Source organism: Dermochelys coriacea, chromosome 8, assembly GCF_009764565.3.
Source record: "Dermochelys coriacea isolate rDerCor1 chromosome 8, rDerCor1.pri.v4, whole genome shotgun sequence".
Classification (NCBI taxonomy): domain Eukaryota; kingdom Metazoa; phylum Chordata; order Testudines; family Dermochelyidae; genus Dermochelys; species Dermochelys coriacea.
In genome coordinates this window covers 95934784-95955237 of record NC_050075.1, presented here as the reverse complement: position 1 = coordinate 95955237, position 20454 = coordinate 95934784, and the positions used below count along the sequence as shown (strand labels likewise).

At 48.9% G+C, this 20454-nt stretch overlaps 2 protein-coding genes across 14 annotated transcripts in view; both read right to left on the bottom strand.

The window, feature by feature from the left end:
* MROH7 (maestro heat like repeat family member 7) overlaps positions 1-7063 on the bottom strand; it is a 29375-nt gene extending 22312 nt beyond the window's left edge. For 3 of the 13 annotated variants that reach the window (XM_043520530.1, XM_043520526.1, XM_043520531.1), the window contains exons 1-5: positions 5770-7063; positions 3722-4104; positions 2750-2853; positions 1497-1580; positions 525-613 (exon numbers count right to left, since the gene is read on the bottom strand). In XM_043520530.1, coding sequence (XP_043376465.1) covers positions 525-613; positions 1497-1580; positions 2750-2853; positions 3722-3956 — 512 coding nt within the window. In that variant the 5' untranslated portion in view covers positions 3957-4104; positions 5770-7063. Of the gene's footprint in view, positions 1-393; positions 622-923; positions 1192-1496; positions 1581-2749; positions 2854-3721; positions 4105-5769 lie in introns of those variants that run through there. The other 10 variants (XM_043520523.1, XM_043520527.1, XM_043520533.1 and 7 more) reach the window with 8 other exon arrangements.
* A 10449-nt stretch (positions 7064-17512) lies between these two features.
* On the bottom strand, positions 17513-19982 carry PARS2 (prolyl-tRNA synthetase 2, mitochondrial). The gene is given in 3 exon segments (XM_038412652.2): positions 17513-19198; positions 19791-19918; positions 19920-19982. Coding segments are annotated over 3 exon segments (1647 nt in total). The 3' UTR covers positions 17513-17742.
* Between the last annotated feature and the right edge of the window lie 472 nt (positions 19983-20454).

The following is a 20454-nucleotide window of genomic DNA, read 5'->3' as shown; positions in this document are numbered from 1 at the left end:
CCCAAAAGAGCTTACAATCTAATTACCCAAGACAGGTAGAGGAAGTATCATTACTACCCCCTTTTCTACAGACAGGAAATTGAAGCACGGACTTGCCCACTCAGGAGTCTGTGGCAGAGCCAGGAAGTGATCCCAGTCTCCAGAGTGCCAGTCCAGGGCCATTACTGGGAGACTACCTTTCCTCGTCTGCTGGCAGAGTATAGGACTGGCATCGGGGAAAGCAGCAGTGGTGTGGCTATTCTGGCATCCTGTATCTTTGCTGAGGAGAGGATTAGCCAACACTCACAGGGGAATCTCAACAAACATCTGAACAGAATGGGAGGGGAGACTCCATTCAGACGCCATTCACAGTGCTTGGATTCAAGATTCCCCATGTCAGTCTGAACAACCCACCCAGCCAGGCGGCGAGCCAGGTGAGTGCTCCCCATTCTGTCCCTTTGAATGCTCGGCAATGAGAGCTGGACGTCCCTCCTGGGAGGTTGGGACTTCTGGCTCCACAGAGTCAGGGCGAGACGTCCGAGTACCTGTAGTCTGTGATGAGCAGCATCCCCTGACAGCGCACGGCACTGGAGCACGAGTCCAGCGAATCCTGCGGCAGCGATTTAATATGCTTCTGTGAATCTCAGAGGAGACAAACGTAGTGATGAGCTCCCGGCAGCCCAGCCAACCCCAGTGTTTGTCCCTCTGCCCTAACAAGGGGGTGACCCCAATCTCCAGAGAGCACAGGGGGGTAGCTGACCCCCCAGGCCAGACCAAAGTCCCAGCCAGGCCCCCAAGTGAATAAAACCATCATGAGCAGCCCTCTCTGACCCTCTTGCCTTGTGTCCCCGCTTGACAGTCAAAGTGAGCTGGGGCAAGTCCATTCTCTAGCTGAGCCAGGGATGGAGCTTTCTCAGTGGAGAGTCCTCTGCTGAGGAATTTACCTCAGGAGATGTAGGCCAGAGCCACTCATGGGCTACCTTTAAAGTACTCTGCAAGGCTCATTTATTCCAGTTGGTTTATTTTTGACCATTTTCTGGGCTGCCTCTTGGATTCTGCATTAACTCCCTCGCCCCAGGCGAAGAGATCACTTGAACTGGAAGGTGGCTTGCCCGAAAGTTTGACCTGGTGCCAGGATGGGCCGGTGGGATCTCCTTTGTGACGATGTAATGCTAAGTGTTCTGGCTTTTGTATGGCGCTTGCAATAGAGTCCTTCCAAATTAAATACACAAAGACATGCATTGGAACAGTGCCCCCGTGTCAGGAAAACTCACCACCCATGTGTGGCCCTCTAGAGCTACCCCCTCCCTCTACATTAGCCTTTCTGGTTATTCAATGAGCACATTTATTTGGATAACGTGGATAACACAGCTCATTGCTTCTGGAGTGTCTGAGCTCTGTCTGAGCCCATGCCTGTGTCATCTGTGCTGTCGTAAGGCAGGTTAAGAGCAGCATTCCTTGAAATTCTAGATATAGCTCATCCATCCCACTCTGTCACATGGGCAGATCTTACTCACCACAATCTGCTTGACAACCATGAGTTTCTGGCTGTGAAGGGAGTTTATTTTCTGTTCGTGCCCGCTGACATCCCTGCCAAGTTCCTTCATGGATCGTGGACCCACCCAAGCAAGGAAAGAACATGTAATATAAGCGTGGAAAGGAGACAAACATCAGTCATTAAACACTGCTCCCATCAAAACACCTCCTGAAGATTCACACATTCTCTGTTGTGAGGCAATTATTAAATATACACGCGCACCCTGCCCCCGCCCCAGAAGTAAAATCAGAAATCAAGTTACTTGGCCCCTGAATGTGTGTGCTGCGTGGATGGAATGAGATCAGAACCATAGGCACTTAGAAGCACTGCATAAATGCCTAGCTGGATTGAGTGCATGATAAATGTCATGGGATGGTTGGATTAAAGTGCATAGAAGTGTGAGGGGAGAGAGACACTACAGCAGGGGCGGGCAAACTTTTTGGCCTGAGGGCCACATTGGGTTTTCAAAATTGTATGGAGGGCCGGTTAGGGGAGACTGGGCCTCCCCAAACAGCCAGGCGTGGCCAGGCCCTTGCCGCCTATCCAACCCCCCCTGCTTCTCGCCCCCATCCAACCCCCTGTTCCCTGATGGTCCCCCCAGGACTCCTGCCCCATCCACACACCCCCACTCCCTGTCCCCTGAATGTCCCCCACCGCCCCATCCAACCCCTCCTCTCATTCCTGACTGCCCCCCCAGGACCTCTACACGATTCAACCACCCCTTCTCCCTGTCCCCTGACCACCCCTGGAACCCTTGCCCCTAATACCCCCCTGCCGCCCCATCCAACCCCCGCTCTCCTTCCTGACTGCCCCCCGGGGACCCTTGCCCCCATTCAATGCCCGTTCCCCTCCCTCTGACCGCCCCAACCCCCGTGCACACCCCTGCCACCTGACCACCACCCCAAACTCCCCTGTTCTCTATCCAACCCCCCCACTCCCTGCCCACTTACCGCACTGCCCAGAGCACCAGGACAGAGAGCCATGCTGCCTGGCTGGAGCCAGCCATGCCACCACGCAGCACAGAGCACTGGGTCAGGCCGCGGCTCTGCAGCTGCGCTGTTGCCCAGAGCATTGTGCCAGCGGCGCAGTGAACTGAGGCTGCGAGGGAGGGGGAACAGCAGGGGAGGGACCAGGGGCTAGTCTCCTGGGCCAGGAGCTCAGGGGCTGGGCAGGAGGGTTCTGTGAGCTGTAGTTTGCCCACCTCTGCACTAGAGACATGGAGCATGTTCCTACCATATTGCAATCATTCAGTGCCATCATCTCCAGTGCCGGCTGCACTTTGTCCTCCTTTTCTCCCACATCCTGCCTTATTGTCTCACAAGCTTCACTGGAATTTTCTGAATTTGATAAGAAGGGAGAGGGTAAAATTCTGCTGTAGCTGGTTAAAAGGGGTGCATGGTGGGGAAAAAATATAGAAATACCTTCTGCCCCTCCCTCCCTGGCATTCAGAGGAGGCGAGTCTTGTATGTAAGACACAGAACTGGGAATCAAGAGATGAGGGTTTAATTCTCAGCTCTGCCACAGACTTCTGGTATGATCTTGGGCAAGTCATTTAACTTGGGTGCAGTGGAGAGAGGTGGCTGTCCGGAAGCCAGTCGCAGCTCCCCGAGTCTCAGATGCCTAGTTCTGGTGCAAGATAAAGCTGCAGTGGAATGTGGCTTATGCTGCTGACTTAAAGGCCCTTAGGAGGTGGGTAGAGCCTCATGATGCCACACCACCTCTCCACTCCTTTACCACAGTCCGGTAAAGCCTGAAAGAGCATCTCCAGCACAGGAGGTGCATGCAGCAAAAAGAACTTGGCAGACTGGAGAATCCAGCCCAGTTTCTCTCAGTATCTCAGTTCCCCATCTGTAAAGCGGAGACAATAACCCTCCCCACCTGAGAGGGGCGCTGTGAGGACTGAGGTTGGGATTTTCCCTGGGGGGGTTAGGAACCCAATTCCCACTGAAAGCCAATGGGTGTTGAGTGCCCGTGGCACCTTTGAAAGTTGGAGCCTGATCAGTGAATGTTTGTGTGATATTCAAAGGCACTGTGGAGTTGGGGCCATACAAGCACCTTGGTAGTTAGGATGCAGTTGGGCCCAAGGCCTCCCAATGCCATTTCTTTGGAGATCTTTCTGGTTGGAGATACTGCAGCACCTACTGTTTATGTGTGGATACTGTACGCACCAGCCTCTCTCCCTCCCAGACACACATGGCTCCTCACCTTCAGAAGTGGCCTGGGCTGTGCAGTGCTCCAACCGGCCATCAGGTAGAGCATTCTTGGTCACCACCACTTCTTCCAGCCTCAGAGGGCACAGCTGGGTCATCAGGACATCAGCTGACCCCTCGCCTCCAGTGAGCAAACTCTTAGTACCTTCCTCCCCGTCCTGGGCCATTGGGGTGTGTTCGTGGACCCTCAGAGCAGTGCCTGGCTCCTCACCTCCATGGACTGGATTCATGTTCTCTCACTCCCAGGACTTGCTCAAGAGATACTGTTGGCTCCTGTGGTCTATGCCTGACTCCTTCTCTCAAGCATTAGGCTAAGGTGCCCCAATGAGCCACTTGCACCTTTTTGAAGAGGAGGGTCCATGTACACATGCAGCCTTCCTGTAACAAAATCAGGAACAGTCATTTTACCCCCGCTTGTTATGGTTACCTACCAAATGTCACTGGTTTGAATATGCAATGAAGCCATAGCGCAATCGATGTCATAACCATGTGTTGAACAGGCACCAGTGATGAAGCCAAGACAGCATCTAACAGCCAATCAGTATCTTGGTTTGGACAATCACTGCCCTCAGCCACCTTACACAGATTACCGTGCAGCCTGCTCTGAAACATGAGAGCCTTGACTTCATTGAAGTGTAAGTGCGCAATGAAATTAATCAAAGGCTCTTTCGATTCCAATGGGAGTAGAATCAAGTCTTCAAGGAGCTGTCCAGTCCAGCTGGTGTGTGGTTCTGCATAACAGCTCATTTCCCTTTCAAACATACATTTCACTTCTCAATAATGGTCCCGCTCGTGTGCAATCAGCTGGGTACTGCTGTTTTAAAAACAATACAGTCCGTGTTCTTTAAGTTACACAAAAATAAAATCTTCCACAAATACTACAGATTAGCTAGGTGTTAGAAGCACTCAGAAGTTGCACTGTATAGCTAGGTAGTAAACACCGTATGATACTCCCTGTTCTCATTTACACCAGTGTAAATCCAGGGTAACCTAGGTGTCGACAGAAATCAGTGAATTTGGCCCCAATCCTGCAATTAGATTTGTGAGCAGGGAGTCCCTGTGCAGGTGTGCAGCCCCAGTGAAGCCCGTGTCCATCAGATGAAAGCAGAATTTGGCCCTATTTCTATTTCTCAAGCACGAAAGAAAAGGTTAGTTTGGGGAGAATTTATGGTTAAAATTCTTTACAATCATGCTTTCAATTTATTTTATCTCATCTGTGGCCTAAAGATGCTTCTCTTACCCAGGAGGCTAAATATATTTTTTAAAAGTAAATAAAATGATGCCAAAGCAAACTAAAAACCAGCATGTTCAACTTTTCCAGTTACTGGTGCTTTAAGGAAAATGCCAGTGTGCTATACAAGTTATTCTAGTCACTATATCTAAGTACAAAGAAATGCTTGTGAATATTTAAAAATAGGCAGCCATCAAAGAGGAGGCTGCTAATTTGACAGTTGGAAAAATGCAGAATAGGACTCTCTTACTAGACAGCTGGAAAGGGACTTACAAAGTTGATGTAAATATCTTCATTTTGAAAAATGAATGTAACAGAGTTTACGCAAGTGTTAAATTAACCAGAAGTGAATAAGCTATATCAAGGACTTTACAACTACTCAGACTCTAATTTCCCATGCTCTCTAATGGAAAAGCAGATTTTTTTCTGTCCTATTCTGCATTATAAAGCTGTGCCTCCAGCTGAGAAGAATTATTAAAATGGCAGCCTCAATGAGTGGGATGCAGTACCATTTGTTCAGTGGAGATGGTGAAACCGTTACAGGTCTTTCTTTATGGACTACTTTGAGAACTCCTTTTTACAGCATACATATTCTTATTCAGTATTTATCTAGTCATCTATAGCATTAGAATTAATCACTGGAGTTTTCAACCCTAGACTGAGGTTGTCGTGGAGAAACTTCTAGGGCCAGAACCTTAGCTTGTGTAAATTGGTGCAACTCCACTGATGGACCTATGCTGATTTACACCAGCTGAGGATCTGGCCCCTAGTATATAGCAAACTGTTGACACTTTGAATGCTGCCAAAAGCACCTTTAACGTTGGTGTGTCCGACCACGTTTGCGGGTCTAACTGAGCAGAAGGAGGGAAATCGCCACATCTAATTACTTCTCGTCTGTGCTGGATGTTCACAGCTGTCATGTAGATTCAACTTCTTTCAGGAGATAACAATGACAGAGGAAAGCATGGACTAAGACTGACAAGGAGAGGTCACTGTAGCACACACCAGCAGGGGGAGCTGTCACAATAGAGAGGTATGATGGCGAATTTGTCATGGAAACAAGGCAATTCTCCCCTAAATGTGGGATTTAATGGTGTGATGTTGTCTGATTAAAATATATTTATACAAACCATTGTTGCTACTACTGCTATATAATTGTAGCAAATCTTATACAAAATATAACTCATGGCCCGAAAGGGTTAAGTAGCTTGCAGGCTGAATGACCAAGAGCCCACCTTTAAAGTCATGTTAGAAAGGTATGTGAATGGTAATTAAGGCCATTCATGATAAATAGGCTAGAACTTTGAAATGCAAACCTATGTTGTTAGAAGTTAGAGGTAATATTAATTGTGTGTATCTTTGGTGCTAGCCATGTAAACAGACAGTTCCTGACTGTCAGTATAACTATTCATTCAGAGATCAAAAGAACATCCTAGCATTTAAATGAATTGTAAACACGGGATCTTTCTGTATTCATCTCTCTTTGAAATGTATAGCAGATCATTGGTGAATGATGAAGGAACAGGCAATTGTCTTATATTAATTCATACAGTTAAGTACTGGTGATGGACCCACTTCAAAGATGCCCTGATTACCTATTGTTCCCAGAGGGACTCCAACTTGTCAAAGACAACCTGAAATTGTATAGAAGATCCTTGGGCCCTGATCCTTTTCATCTCAGATCTGCTTAAGCTTCATCGGGGAAGTTTGAGTCACAAGATGAGATCCCAGTTCAGCTGGTCTACCCTGGATATGATATGGGACATTGGACTATAACCTATGAACTAATTTCTAAAAAGAACTCTTTGCAACTACAAAGCTCAGCATCTCTGCTATTTATCTGAACCTCAAAAATTTAATTCATGTCTGTATATTGATCTTTTAACCATACTCTCTCTCTTTCTTTTTTAATAAATTTTAGTTTAGTTAATAATTGGTTGTAGCATGTATTTGGGTAAGATCAGGAATATTCATTAATCTGGGAGGTAATGTCCAATCCTGTGAAACCTTTTCTTTTATATGATGAAGTAAGATTTTCAGAAATCTTCGTCATATTTGACTTGGGTACCTGGATGGAGGCCTGAGGCTGGATTACTTCAAGGGAACTGTGTTGTTGGCTTCTGGGCAACCAGTGAGATAATAAAGAAGCTGTTTTATGCTGGCTTGGTAAAGCTAAGTCTTGGAATATCCACCAGCTTTTGGGGAATTGTCTGCCCCATTCTTTGCAGTTCACCTTAATTGAGTGAACTCAGTTGGCCTGCACTGGGACCCCAGTCACAAATGGATTTTCCTGATATTGAGTTTGGAGCAAATCCTGCCCTTGGTGTGTAAGGCCATGATTGCAGTGCAGTAGAACTGCCCATGGCAGTCCATATTCTCCTGGCACTATAGTGCCATAGTCCACGGAGACACCCTCAGCACAGGGAATCTCTGGGCAAGGCAGGGGCCAGTGTGTCTGCAAACATATGGCCATGTAGTGGGTCTGTCAAATGGAAAGGATAGCCCAAGTCCTCTTTGGAGCTCAGCAGGCTATGGGGAACCAAGCTGTGGTAGGGAAGGAGAGAAAGGCAGGGAAAGGGGAAATTAGACCTTTGAAAAGAACCATGAAAACTGACTTAGGGATAAAAGGCTCTGAGGACCAGATCGGAAACGATTCAGTGAAAAACTGCCAGGACATGAACATTTCTATTTTGTTTACAGATAGTGAGGGGTGGTAAGGGCCTGCCTTCTTCTGAGAAGACAATGAGTTAATCTCTCCCCCCACGTAGGCGAAAGTCTTCAGAAACCTGCCCTGACAGAAGGTGGAGACAATAATGGATGCAGGCAGACTCCAGCAGAAGGCCATTCCTCATGAAAGATGGGATCCTGCTCCCACTGAACATTAACAGTTTTACATTGACACTATAGGGAGCAGGGTGAGCTCCAGGAGGATGAAAGCAGGGAGATTTGGGGAAGTCATCAAGCAAAATTGGCTGGGAACTCGGTGAGAGCAAGAAAGAAACCTGGCTGATCCTCCAGTGCCTTGCACCTTGTGCAGTCATTGATGCCTGGGCAGAATGGGGTAAAATGCCACCAGGTCAGATGGAAGAGTTTTACAGCCATCTCGCACAGATGTCACACAAGGCAATGGAAAAACAGACCCCCAGTGCAGAAATCTACATCCTGATGATGGCACATAAAAGGATAGTGCAGTTTGCTTTGCCCTCAAGAGCCCTTTTGCAATCACTTGTGAACCGCAAGGGGACTATAACTACCATGGCAAATGGAGATCTGTCTGCAAGAAAAGAACAAACTTTTTCCCCCCACAAGAAGGGTCCGAAATCCAAGGGAACCTGCAACCTCACATCTAAGTTCCATACATTTTTGTGAGGCTCTTAGTTCATCCCCTAGGTATGATTTTCCTTTTTAGAGACAGGCACCTTCTGTTTAAGGAGGGAATTCCCCCACCTTGTGCCAAATTAGCTTAGGGCCTGATTTTCAGTAGTTCTGAGCACACCACACTCCAGTTGAGTCAATAAGGGCTATTCTCAGCTACACTCAGACAATCCCAGGGACTTCAGTGGGTGTCGATAAAGAAAAATTTGATCCCTAACCTTTGGTCTCTCAACTGTAGCATCTTAGAGGCTTTAACAGCATCTGCTGCTGGATGTTTAAGTAAACCAAGTGAGGATTTTTATTAAGATAATGTTGAAGTAAAAAGAAAACGGTACAGAGTTTAAGCATAGAAGTTTCTGGTTATCAGGGAATAAGGTACAGATTATCAAGGGATGTGAAATTTGATTTAGGAACGGGTGGCGTAAGGAATGCATAATCTGCAATCTCCCCCATTGGGGGTAAAAGTTTAATGGGTCAAAGTACAGACATTGAGATATGGGGGTATGTTGTCCATATAATGGCTATGTTCAGGTGTGGAGTATAATGAGTGGATACGATGTTGAGGATGGATCTACCTTCATTTGGTGGGATTTAATGTTCAGTGAGTTTATGGTTCCAGTTCATATGGTCCAATGGAAAAAGTCTCTCAGTCCCTTTCCCATAGTTGATGCACGATGTCGTACCGGCTCACACCTCCTGGTACCGTTGGTGGCCGGTGATGTGTTCAGTGTAGATGTCCCTGGACCATCGGATGGTGTCCGAGACCATGAGGTGCCGCATGAGCAGTGCATAGCGTCGACCGATCCCACAGGTCTGCAGCACACGCTCGTTGCAGGCGTCCCAAGTGCCCAGGGCTCTGACGATCAGGGCATCCATCTGCACCTCGTAGCCCTTCGCTCTCAGGGTGTTGGCCAGGGAGGCGTATTTTTCCAGCTTATGAGCTCGGGCTTCATGGAAGGCTGGGGTCCTGTTCTCAAAGGAAACCGTGATGTCAACAAGGATGATCTTTTTCTGGGCCTCTTCGGTGACTACCACGTCAGGTCGCAACTGGCTGTCAGTACCAGGGATGGCGCAGTTCACAGCGACTTCCCCCAAGCGCGGTGCAATGGCTTTCACCAGGCGGTTCTGGATGGCGTTGTGGCGCAGCTGTCAGGCTCTGGAGTGGGGCTTGTAGCTGCACAGGACATGGGGCAGAGTCTCGTTGGAGTAGCCGCACTTCCTGCAACGCTTGTCTCAGTTCCTGTGGTGGACGGCTCTGTTGAGCGGGATGCAGTTGAGCCGGGCGCGGTGGATGAACTGCCAGTCGGCGAAACGGGTGAAGCCGCCCCCGGCGAGGAAGTGATTCCTGGCGTCCCATTTGCTGGTCAGTTCGAAGGCTTTACCCTGGTCCAGTTTACGCTTCAGGGTTTCCATGTACAGTGAGTGGATGGCCGCCTTCAGGGTCCTCTCCAGCATGCCCCTGGTGCTCGGGGTGACGATGTTGTCGTCAGACCTGATCTGCGGCACCAGGACTCCCAGCTCCTGGCGCTCCTCGCACCACTCCCAGCGGCAGCCGATGCGCTTCCCCAGACGACGTGTGGCATTGCGAGCACGGGACCACAGTGAAGTGATGTCGCGCCCGTCCCGTCCGAATTTGCCATCCAGGGAACTGCTCAGGAAGCTGGCGGTGTCTTGGTTGGAGGGGGCTCTGCCGATCAGCTTCTTTGTTGCATTATGGAGGGCATTTGCTGCGATGTTCCTTACCATGGCGTCAGGACACATCAGCGGGCGGAAGGTGTGGGTCATTACCGCGATGTCACAAAGGTCACCCATGTGGGGGACATTGGCACCGCCATGCCTGTGGGTGATATAGACCAGCTCATTGCTGGCTCTCTGGGGAAGGAATAGCCACTTCTTTTCACCAGCTGCTGGACGATCTTGTCTGCCTTGTTGAGGGGTACCTTCGCCACAGTGGATCCCCTTAGGACAAATGAGATGTGGGGGATCAGGAAGGTGTTCAGGGCATTTATCTTCTGCCACGGTGCTACCAGGGAGGCGTCGATCTTGGTGGCATCCTGCAAGATCTCCTGGATGGTGTTCTTGGGTGTCTGCCAGACACAGAAACCCATCGGCGTGCTGAGGTGCTGGTACGCCTGCCCTTTGCCAGGGGGATGACGGGCTCACCCTGGATCTGTAATCCTGTCTTATACACACCCTCCCATACCCCTTCCTCCCACATCTTAGCTTTGCTTTGCATTGACTTCAATAAGAGATTAAGTAGCCTACGTCCCCAGGTGGGGATTAAAATTTCTAACTCACAGCCACGCCTGCTGACAACCGAAATTGGATTTTTGGAGAGGACAATACCACATTCTTTACTGATAGTCAAACGCAATGCACAAGAGAGTGAAAAGATTATAAATATTTTGTTAAACCCAGCAGAAGGGTTGGCATTAATGGCAATTGAGCGTAAAGGCACAAAAACCCTGGGGAAAGCAAGACCACATCTTCCAGCTCCACTGAAAACACCCTCGTTTGCAGGGAAGTCAGCAGAGTGTGGGGTGGGCATCAGTTGTTTAAGAAGCATTTCACATCCCTGTCCTCAGCTGAGAGATCCATTGTATGAGCGCTTAGTCAATCCAGCTGCTGCGTGTCTGGCCTAGCTGTTATAGCAGGCAGATTTCAGAGAGGCTCTGCTCAGAAGGGCGTAGCTGCTGGAACTAGAGGTGCAGGGGGTGCTTCAGCACCTCCTGGATTGAAGTGATTTCCATTACATATAGGATTTGCAGTTTGGTTCACTGGCTCTTGGCACCCCCTCTATAAAAATTGTTCCAGCACCCCTGCTAAAAGGGGTAGAACCACAGCGCAATCTCCAGCCCTGGAAAGGGGGTCTGTTGAAGGAAGGTCTGCAGAACATGAGAGGCAGCACATGAACTTTATTGATCTCACCCTTCCTCCCACGCCAACCCAGTGAGCTAGGCTCAGCAGACTTCTCAGACCCTGCTAAGACTTTAAAAGTGTCCAGTCTAGAGGCTAAGGCCCTTACCTTCAAATATGGCTGAACTACGCTCAGTGCAGGACCTTCTTCCCCTGGGGTACAACATGACCTCAGAGTGGCTCTGTCACAGCCAGATGCCATGATCCTCAAAGAGCTGTTATGCCTGCTAGGGAATCAATTGGATGCAGTAGCACTCTGGCCATGCCTCCTAATGTGGGGTCTGTGGTGGGAGAGGCTTAGAGCCCTTCTCCCCATCCCGTAACCAGCTGTGTAAATCCTCAGCTGGCCATTTCAGTCAACATTGATAAATCTTTGCACTACCTGGGTAGAGGAGCATTTTAGCAACCAGCCAGGTGTCTAGGCCACTGCCAATTATTGGGATTAACTATAAATTATTCTGCACTTAGCATAATTAAGTCAAGCCGAGCACAGTGGGGAATTGCTATCACATGAAGTGAGTTTGACTCTACACTCTCTCTGATATGCTGGGTAAGTGTCTGTGGAAAACAGAAAGTCTGGATATATTTCATGGTTGCTGTTATGGGGAAGTACGACTGCTAGATTAACTGCTTGCTTAACAATTTTTTTTGATGATATATTTTTGTAAACCCTGCTTCTTGCCTAGTGACTGATTTTGTTTGGCCAGCTATGTAACGCTTTTCTTGATTGACATATCTCTGTAACTTTTTGAGTATAAGAGGGGAACTGTGGATTTGGGTCAAGCAGATTGCTTCATGGATACATCAAGATCTCCAGCCATAGGCAGAAGATTGGCCAATGGAAACCTGTGGCTGAGTCACCGGAATACTGCTCCAAACTCCTGAGGGGTAATTATCAATTTGGGGCGCTCTATAACCTATTGTGTTTGTGTGTGCTTGAGACTAAACAAAGCAGTGACTTTGAGAAAAGGAATTCCAATGAGAATGCTGGAGACTAATAAAGTACTGGCTTTAAGTGAAAGCACGTGGTTTTGACTCATCCGTGCTAGCCATATAGCAGATGGAAATGCTGCATCTCCCTTGGTTTGTCCTGATACCACCTTGCATAGACTAAAATTACCGAGAGCTTTGGGTTCGAGGAACCCCGGGTAACACCTGAGCAGCACAAATGGGCCAGAACAGTGCTGAGGATGTGCCTCTAACGGGGGAGATGCCTCTGCACATATTTCCTGTGCCGACGTGTAAGCCACAATGGCTATCCAGCAGCCCAGTCCCAGCTCTTGCTGTGTATTCCTAGAGCTCAGGCACCAGCTGTGGGCTGGCCCTGCATTTGAGATGCACATCCGTGGCTTCTCTCTCTACTCTAGAATCTTTCCAGTCAGAATTGCAGTGAGTGGCACTGATAGCCAAGCTGTGAAGATCCACTGGTCTTGAACCTAGGTCCATAGAGCCCCAGGCAGCCTTTGCATTCCTGGTGCCTGTTAGTAACTAGTGAGCTGAATGGCAAATGGAACCTGTGCCTTACCAGAGGCATGACCCAAAGACGTACTTAGATTTTCAGAAAGCCTGTGACAAGGGTCCCTCACCAAAGGCTCTTAAGCAAAATAAGTGGTCATGGGGTAAGATGGAAGATCCTCTCCTGGATCAATAACTAGTTAAAAGACAGGAAACTAAGGATAGGAATAAATGATCAGTTTTCAGAATGGAGAGCGGAAACAGCGATGTCCCCAAGGGGTCTGTACTGGGACCATCCTATTCAACATATTCATAAATGATCTGGAAAAAGGGGTAAACAGTGAGGTGGCAAAATTTGCAGATGATATGATACTACTCCAAATAGTTAAATCCAAGCAGACTGCAAAGTTTACAAAGGGATCGCACAAAATTGGGTGACTGGGCAACAAAATGGCAGATGAAATTCAATGTTGATAAATGCAAAGTAATGCACATTGGAAACATAATCCCAATCAGATATATAAAATGATGGAGTCTAAATTAGCTGTTACTACTCAAGAAAGTGATCTTGGAGTCATTGTGGATAGTTCTCTGAAAACATCCACTCAATATGCAGCAGCAGTCAAAAAAGTGAACAGAATGTTGGGAATCATTAAGAAAGGGATAGATAAGACAGAAAATATCATATTGCCTCTATATGAATCCATGGTACGTGCACATCTTGAATACTGTGTACAGATGTGGTTGCCCCATCGCAAAAAAGATATATTGAAACTGGAAAAGGTTCAGAAAAGGGCAACAAAAATTATTAGGGTATATGGAGAAGCTTCCATATGAGGAGAGATTAATAAGACTGGGACTTTTCAGCTTGGAAAAGAGATGTTTAAGGGGGGATATGACAAAGGTCTATAAAATCTGACTGATGTGAAGAAAATAAATAATGAAATGTTATTTACTCCTTCTCATAACACAAGAACGAGCAGTCACCATATGAAATTAATAGGCAGCAGGTTTAAAACAAACAAAAGGAAGTATTTCTTCATAGAACACCCAGTCAACCTGTGGAACTCGTTGCCAGAGGATGTTGTGAAGGCCAAGACTATAATAGGGCTCCAAAAAGAACTAGAGAAATTCATGGAGGATAGGTCCATCCATGGCTATTAGCCAGGATGGGCAGGGATGGTGTCTCTAGCCTGTTTGTCAAAAGCTGGGAACGGGCAACAGGGGATGGATCACTTGATCTACAACCTATCCAGAAGGACAACCCATCACTCTCACAGATCTTGGGAGACAGGCCAGTCCTTGCTTACAGACAGCCCCCCAATCTGAAGCAAATACTCACCAGCAACCACACACCACACAACAGAACCACTAAGCCAGGAACCTATCCTTGCAACAAAGCCCGTTGCCAACTCTGTCCACATATCTATTCAGGGGATACCATCATAGGGCCTAATCACATCAGCCACACTATCAGAGGCTCCTTCACCTGCGCATCTACCAATGTGATATATGCCATCATGTGCCAGCAATGCCCCTCTGCCATGTACATCGGCCAAACTGGACAGTCTCTACGTAAAAGAATGAATGGACACAAATCAGACGTCAAGAATTATAACATTCAAAAACCAGTTGGAGAACACTTCAATCTCTCTGGTCACTCGATTACAGACCTAAGAGTGGCTATCCTTCAACAAAAAAGCTTCAAAAACAGACTCCAACGAGAGACTGCTGAATTGGAATTAATTTACAAACCGGATACAATTAATTTAGGCTTGAATAGAGACTGGGAATGGATGAGTCATTACACAAAGTAAAACTATTTCCCCATGGTATTTTTCCCCCCCACCCCACCCCACCCCACCCCACCCCCCACTGTTCCTCTGATATTCTTGTTAACTGCTGGAATTAGCCTACCTTGCTTGTCACCATGAAAGGTTTTCCTCCTTCCCCCCCCCCCCGCTGCTGGTGGTGGCTTATCTTAAGTGATCACTCTCCTTACAGTGTGTATGATAAACCCATTGTTTCATGTTCTCTGTGTGTGTATATAAATCTCTCCTCTGTTTTTTCCACCAAATGCATCCGATGAAGTGAGCTGTAGCTCACGAAAGCTTATACTCTAATAAATTTGTTAGTCTCTAAGGTGCCACAAGTACTCCTTTTCTTTTTGCGAATACAGACTAACACGGCTGCTACTCTGAAACCTTGATTACGTGTGCTGTTCATTCCCTCTGAAGCACCTGGTATTGGCCACTGTCAGAAGACAGGATACTGGGCTAGATGGACCTTTGGTCTAACCCAGTATGGTCGTTCTTACGTAAATCTCTTTTCCCAATGGCCAGATCTTGCACACAAGAGCAGGCAGATTGACTGCGACACCAACTTATTTAGACTGTTTTGTGAATGTCTGACCAAAGGACTGAACAGGACTGTCATTTTCCAGTTTACCGAGGCCAGCAAAACAGTCCAAGTCACAGTGCTACCTGAAGCATTTAGGTCTGATGCTGTGTTCTGTGGTTTTCAGAATTCCTTCATGTTGTTTCATAAGTTCAAATCTCCACAGTTTAAAATTGCCTGGTTTAATATTTTTTTGGATGCAGCTGAGGGAAGCTCGGGAAAGAATATGGTTGTATTTAAAGTCAAGATCCTGAAATTGGATCCTTGCAGTAGGACTTTTGTAGAACCCTACTGAACTGGGGAGGGCGGGGAACCCTAACCCTAATTTGAAGTGGCCTATACATAGGAGCCATACCCATAGGAACCCTAACCCAATCTCTAAGTGGCCTACTCATAGGAACCCTATCCATGGACAGCAGGTATAATAGGTCAGGGGAGCTGCTGGGGCCGCTGGACCCCCTGTTGGGGGTTTGGCAGGCGAAGTTTTTGCTTTATTATGCCCCATGCAGGTTCCAGGGCAACTGAGGAGGCAAGTATGTGCTATTCAGCTTCCAGGGCTCATCCATAATCTCCCTGGACTCCAGAGAGACTACTGAGGAACCGAGGAATCTGAGTAGCAAATACTGGCTCCCCAGCTACCATGGAACCTACATGGGGCATATCAAAACCTTCTTCAAGAGAGATCTTTTCCCCAGGGCGGCTTGGGGTCTGGGGAGAGGTGGCATGACACAGCTGTGGCTTCTCCAGGGCTTCTCCAAGCAGGTGTGTATGGGGGGAACTCAGGGTACCTCGGGCAGGGGGGGCTCCAGGCTGTGGCTGGCCCAGGGCTCCTCCGGGCAGGTGGGGCTCAGGGGAGGGAGGGGGCTCAAGCTCCGGCCAAAGCGGGGTGGGGGGGCACGTTCGGGCCACCGGCCAGCCCACGGCTCCTCTGGCCAAGGGTGGGGAGCAGGGCAGGAGTCCTCAGGGCTCTGGCTACAGAAGGGGGACGCATAAGGGGTATCGCTGGGGGTTAGCATCCCTGAAGGGGTCTCCACCCGCTGCCCATGACCTATCCCTAACTACAAATGGCCCGTGCTTTGGAACCCTAAGCTTGGGATGGCGAGCCCTACCCATAGGAACTCCAAGTGGCCTGCCCATAGAAACCCAAACTCTAGGGCAGGGATTCCAACCCATAGGAACCCTAACACTAGGGCAGGGAGCTCTACCCACAGAAACCCTAACCCAGATTCCAAGTGGCCTACCAATAGGAACCCTAACCCTAGGTTGGGGATCCTTACATACAGGAATCATAACCCTCAGGCAGGGAGCCCTACCTATAGGAACCCTAACCCTAACTCCAAGTGGCCTACCCATAGGAACCCTAACCCTAGGGTGGGGATCCCTACCCATAGGAACTCTAACCCTAACTCCCAGTGGCTGAATCATAGAAACGTGAATCCTTAGACGGGGAGCCCTACCCATAGAAACCCTAGTCTTAGGGCAGAGAGCCCTACCCATAGGAACCCTAATGCCAAGTGGCCTACCCATATGAATCCTAACCCTAGGTCAGGGAGCCCTACCCATAGGCCCACTAAACCTAGGGTGGGAAGACCTATCGATAGGAACCCTAACCCCAAGGCAGGGAGCCCTACCCAGTAGGAACCCCAAACTAACTCCAAGTGGTCTACCCATAGGAACCCTACCCCTAGTGCAGGGACTGTACCCACCACAATCCTAACCGGCCTACCTCAGGACCCCTAACCCTAGGGCAGGGAGCCCTACTCATAGGCACCCATAGGCATGAGGCTATATGCTAGTGCCAGAGTCCTCCCACCTGAATCTGAATGCAGGACTGGGTCTACGTGACTGATATTAACTTTAATGATTTCAGATTAACATTTCTAAAGCACTTGGAAGAGAAAGACTATAAACACTATTTTTCAGGGTTAGGTATTTGTGAAACTTAATTAAATCTGTATTCCTATTAACCTTCAGAGTTAGCATTTGGACTCAAATTAAAGGGAGAAGACAGTCAACTAAAACAAGGACAAACGTCTGTCTCAAGTTGTTTTGTTTTTTTTAAACCTATTACTCTAACCTGTTAAACAGGATGTGAAAATGCAACACCTGAAAGCGATCAGAGAAGAATCTTACCCTCTCCACTTTATTCATTTGACAAAACTGTGTCTAGTCAGTTTTACTGTTGCCCTTGCACAGACTGCTAGGGTCTGAGCCTGCATTTTCACTCAAGCATGGCACTACTACTGTGAATACAAGTAAGCACACTTAAGTCTTGATAGGATCAAAGCCATGGTTGGTTTCCCCCTTTGTTTGTGTGGGTCCTTTACACAATAGAGGAGAGAAAAAACATAAAAAGGACAAGGAAACATGATCGTGAAGCGACAGAAGTTAGCAGGGAGACTCAGACACAGGTGAAGGATCTGGAAGTACTTTTAACTCATGTTTTGAAACCGATTAGATTTCAAGCCAAATATGTGCCACTAATACAAACAAGCCTCAGTTCTTAGCAACACGTGAAGTCACATGCAGTTTCCACTCAAACAAGAGTAATCTTTCAACTGAAATTGTAATTCTTAGAGAGGGAACTAGATACATTTAGATATGGATAAACCACCAACGATCACAGACCAAAGACTGGAAGGTCAGGGAACTTGCACTTTACTTAGCAATTCAATTATGCCTTCTTTAGTAAGGAACATGATCTCCCCAGTGTTTTGATTCCAAACTTCAAACTCAGGGGGATCATCAAAAACTTTCTTCCCAGCTATAACAACATATGGGTAACCAAGTCTGTTGGCATCTTTTAATCTTTTACCAATGGTCAAATGAGTCCTGTCATCCAGCATAGCATCCCCTTTAATCTGAGGCACGGCTTCAACAATACTGTCATATAAGTTATCCATTAGTGCTGCACCTATCTCTTCCCTGCTGCCTTTCTTAGGGGGAATGAGGCAGACCTGGTAAGGTGCAATGAGGGTTGGCCAACGGATGCTATCTTCTGTTGAAAGCACCTCGAGAGAAGCAGCCAGAATCCGAGTTATGCCCAAGCCATAGCAACCCATTTCTGCTAGGAGAGGTTTGTTCTGGGCAGTGTGGAAGGTGACATTAAAAACAGAAGAGTACTTGGTGCCAAGATAAAACGTATGCCCAACCTCGATCCCTTTGGTCTCAGCCAGTTTTCCTTTGCAAACTGGGCAGTCTGTCTGGTCAGGATTTATTGTTTCCACATTGGCTGAAAAACTACAGTTGGAGCAGATCACCAGCCTGTCCTCTCCAATACCTGCGGGGAGCTGGAACTCGTGGGACATGCTCCCCCCAATGCTGCCTGTATCTGCCTGCACTTTGACAAAGCGGAACCCCAAGCTGTTAAACACGTTGCAGTAGGCCTCACATACCAGGCTGTAGGTCTGGCGAGCAGTTTCCTCACAGGTGTCAAACGTGTACATGTCCTTCATGTAGAATTCCCTGCTGCGCAGCAAGCCAAAACGGGGCTTGGGCTCATCTCGAAACTTCCGTGTTATCTGATATAGCAGGAGTGGCAGCTGCTTGTAGGACAAGTTCCCTTGGGAGGCAATCAGGTCTGCGATGGTCTCTTCATGAGTTGGCCCGAGACAGTACTCTTTGCTGTGCCTGTCTGCAAGTCGGAAGAGCTCTTTGCCCATTAAATCCCACCGCCCACTGGTTCTCCAGAGCTCTGCAGAACTTAAACTGGGCATATTTAGCTTCTGCCCCCCAATAGCCTGCATTTCTTGGTCTATCACCTTGACAAGCTTCTCCATTGCTCGAACAGTGTAAGGCATGTAGTAGTAGCAGCCAGGGCTAGAGGGGTAGATTAACCCAGCTTGTATCATCAGCTTCTGGCTCTTGCATGTCAGATCATCAGATCTGCTCTCCAGCCCCACCACGCTGTCCTCTCGAAGATTCAGAGGCAGAAAGAGCTGGGACAGCACCAGACGCTTTGCTCTGTGAGGGGGACCATGGTGACACCTGTAACGATACTGCCGCTGGAGGGCGCGGGCTGTCAGACCGGGAAGCAATTCCTTCCATCTTCTCAGCAGCCATTCCATCCCAAGAGCCATGGAGGAACCGCTGTCAAACCTGCGGGAGGACAGAGTGCCAGGCACACAAAGCATGAGCGTACCGATAGGAACATAAATTAGTTTAGCTCAGGAACATCCCAAGTGAGGGCCACCTTCCACTGACATAGCAGCGAGGGGCAGGCGGCAGCCAACATCATGGCGTTGCGGAGGCGTGGCCCACACCCAGGCTGCCACGCTCCACCCTGACCCAAGTAGCTAAGGCTGCAGAGACACCCCCCCCCCCCCGTTTGCCATAAAATGGAGCATCGCCTGCGGTGACCGGCCACCTCCCCACGCGGGGCACCGCGGTCTCGGGGGACGCCGCTGGGCTCGGAGCTGCGCGCCTGGCTGCCAAAGGCGCCCGCGGGCGTCTCCCCAGGGCAGGGCGCGGCAGGCGGGCCCGGGCTCCCCTCAGGCGCCCGGCGACGCTGCAGCGGGAGCGGGGGCTGCCGGCCGAGCTCGAGCCCCGCCTCTGCAGGGGTCCGAGGCTGCGCGCGGCACAGCAGGCCCGGGACGGGTGCCGGCTCCCGGGGTAACGGCCTTGGAGCTGCCGGCGGGACCCCGCCGCAGCCCACCCCGGGCCTAGCCCCGCCCGCGAGCAGCCGCCTCACCCCGTCCCCCCGCCGCGGCCGAAACGCCCGCCGAGGGCCTTGCGAGGTGCGCATGCGCCCAAAGGGGCTCCCCACAGGCTCGGTCCAGCTCGCCAATCAGAAAGAAAATTCCGTGGCACGTGATGCCCCGCAGAGCCCGAAACCGCTCAGCGCCGGGGATATGCCGGAAGAAGCCGTTCTTCTTGATACCATAGAGAGAGTAGCTGGAGCAGGGACTTCTCTCCAGTGGAGACTCTCCTTCCGCTGGGCGGCTGAACTCTATGATCAGTGCCTTCACTGGCCGCCTGGAACACCTTAAAGGGGGAGGGAATCATTAAATATGGAAATTTAGTCGCTCTTGCTGGTGTACCGCTCTCAGGTCTAGCGGGCAGCCTTGCCCACGGCGGCAATGTCAGCACATGTTTTTCAAAATCTGCCGTTTTCACAAAAGCACCACCCCCCGGAGTCATGTGATTATGTGAGAATCGCAGCTTTCTTTTTTTTTTTTTTTTTAAAGTAACCCCCTAGCCCTTGGGGTTGTGGGGAAAAGCTTGCAAACGTGACCCATGTGTAAGTTAGAAGCTCAAAAACTATAAGGCAATAAATAAAACCCCCAACATTTATAAATGTTAAAAATGTCTTCCCGATTTTGGGGCCTGACTTGTTATTTTTGATCACTTCTGGT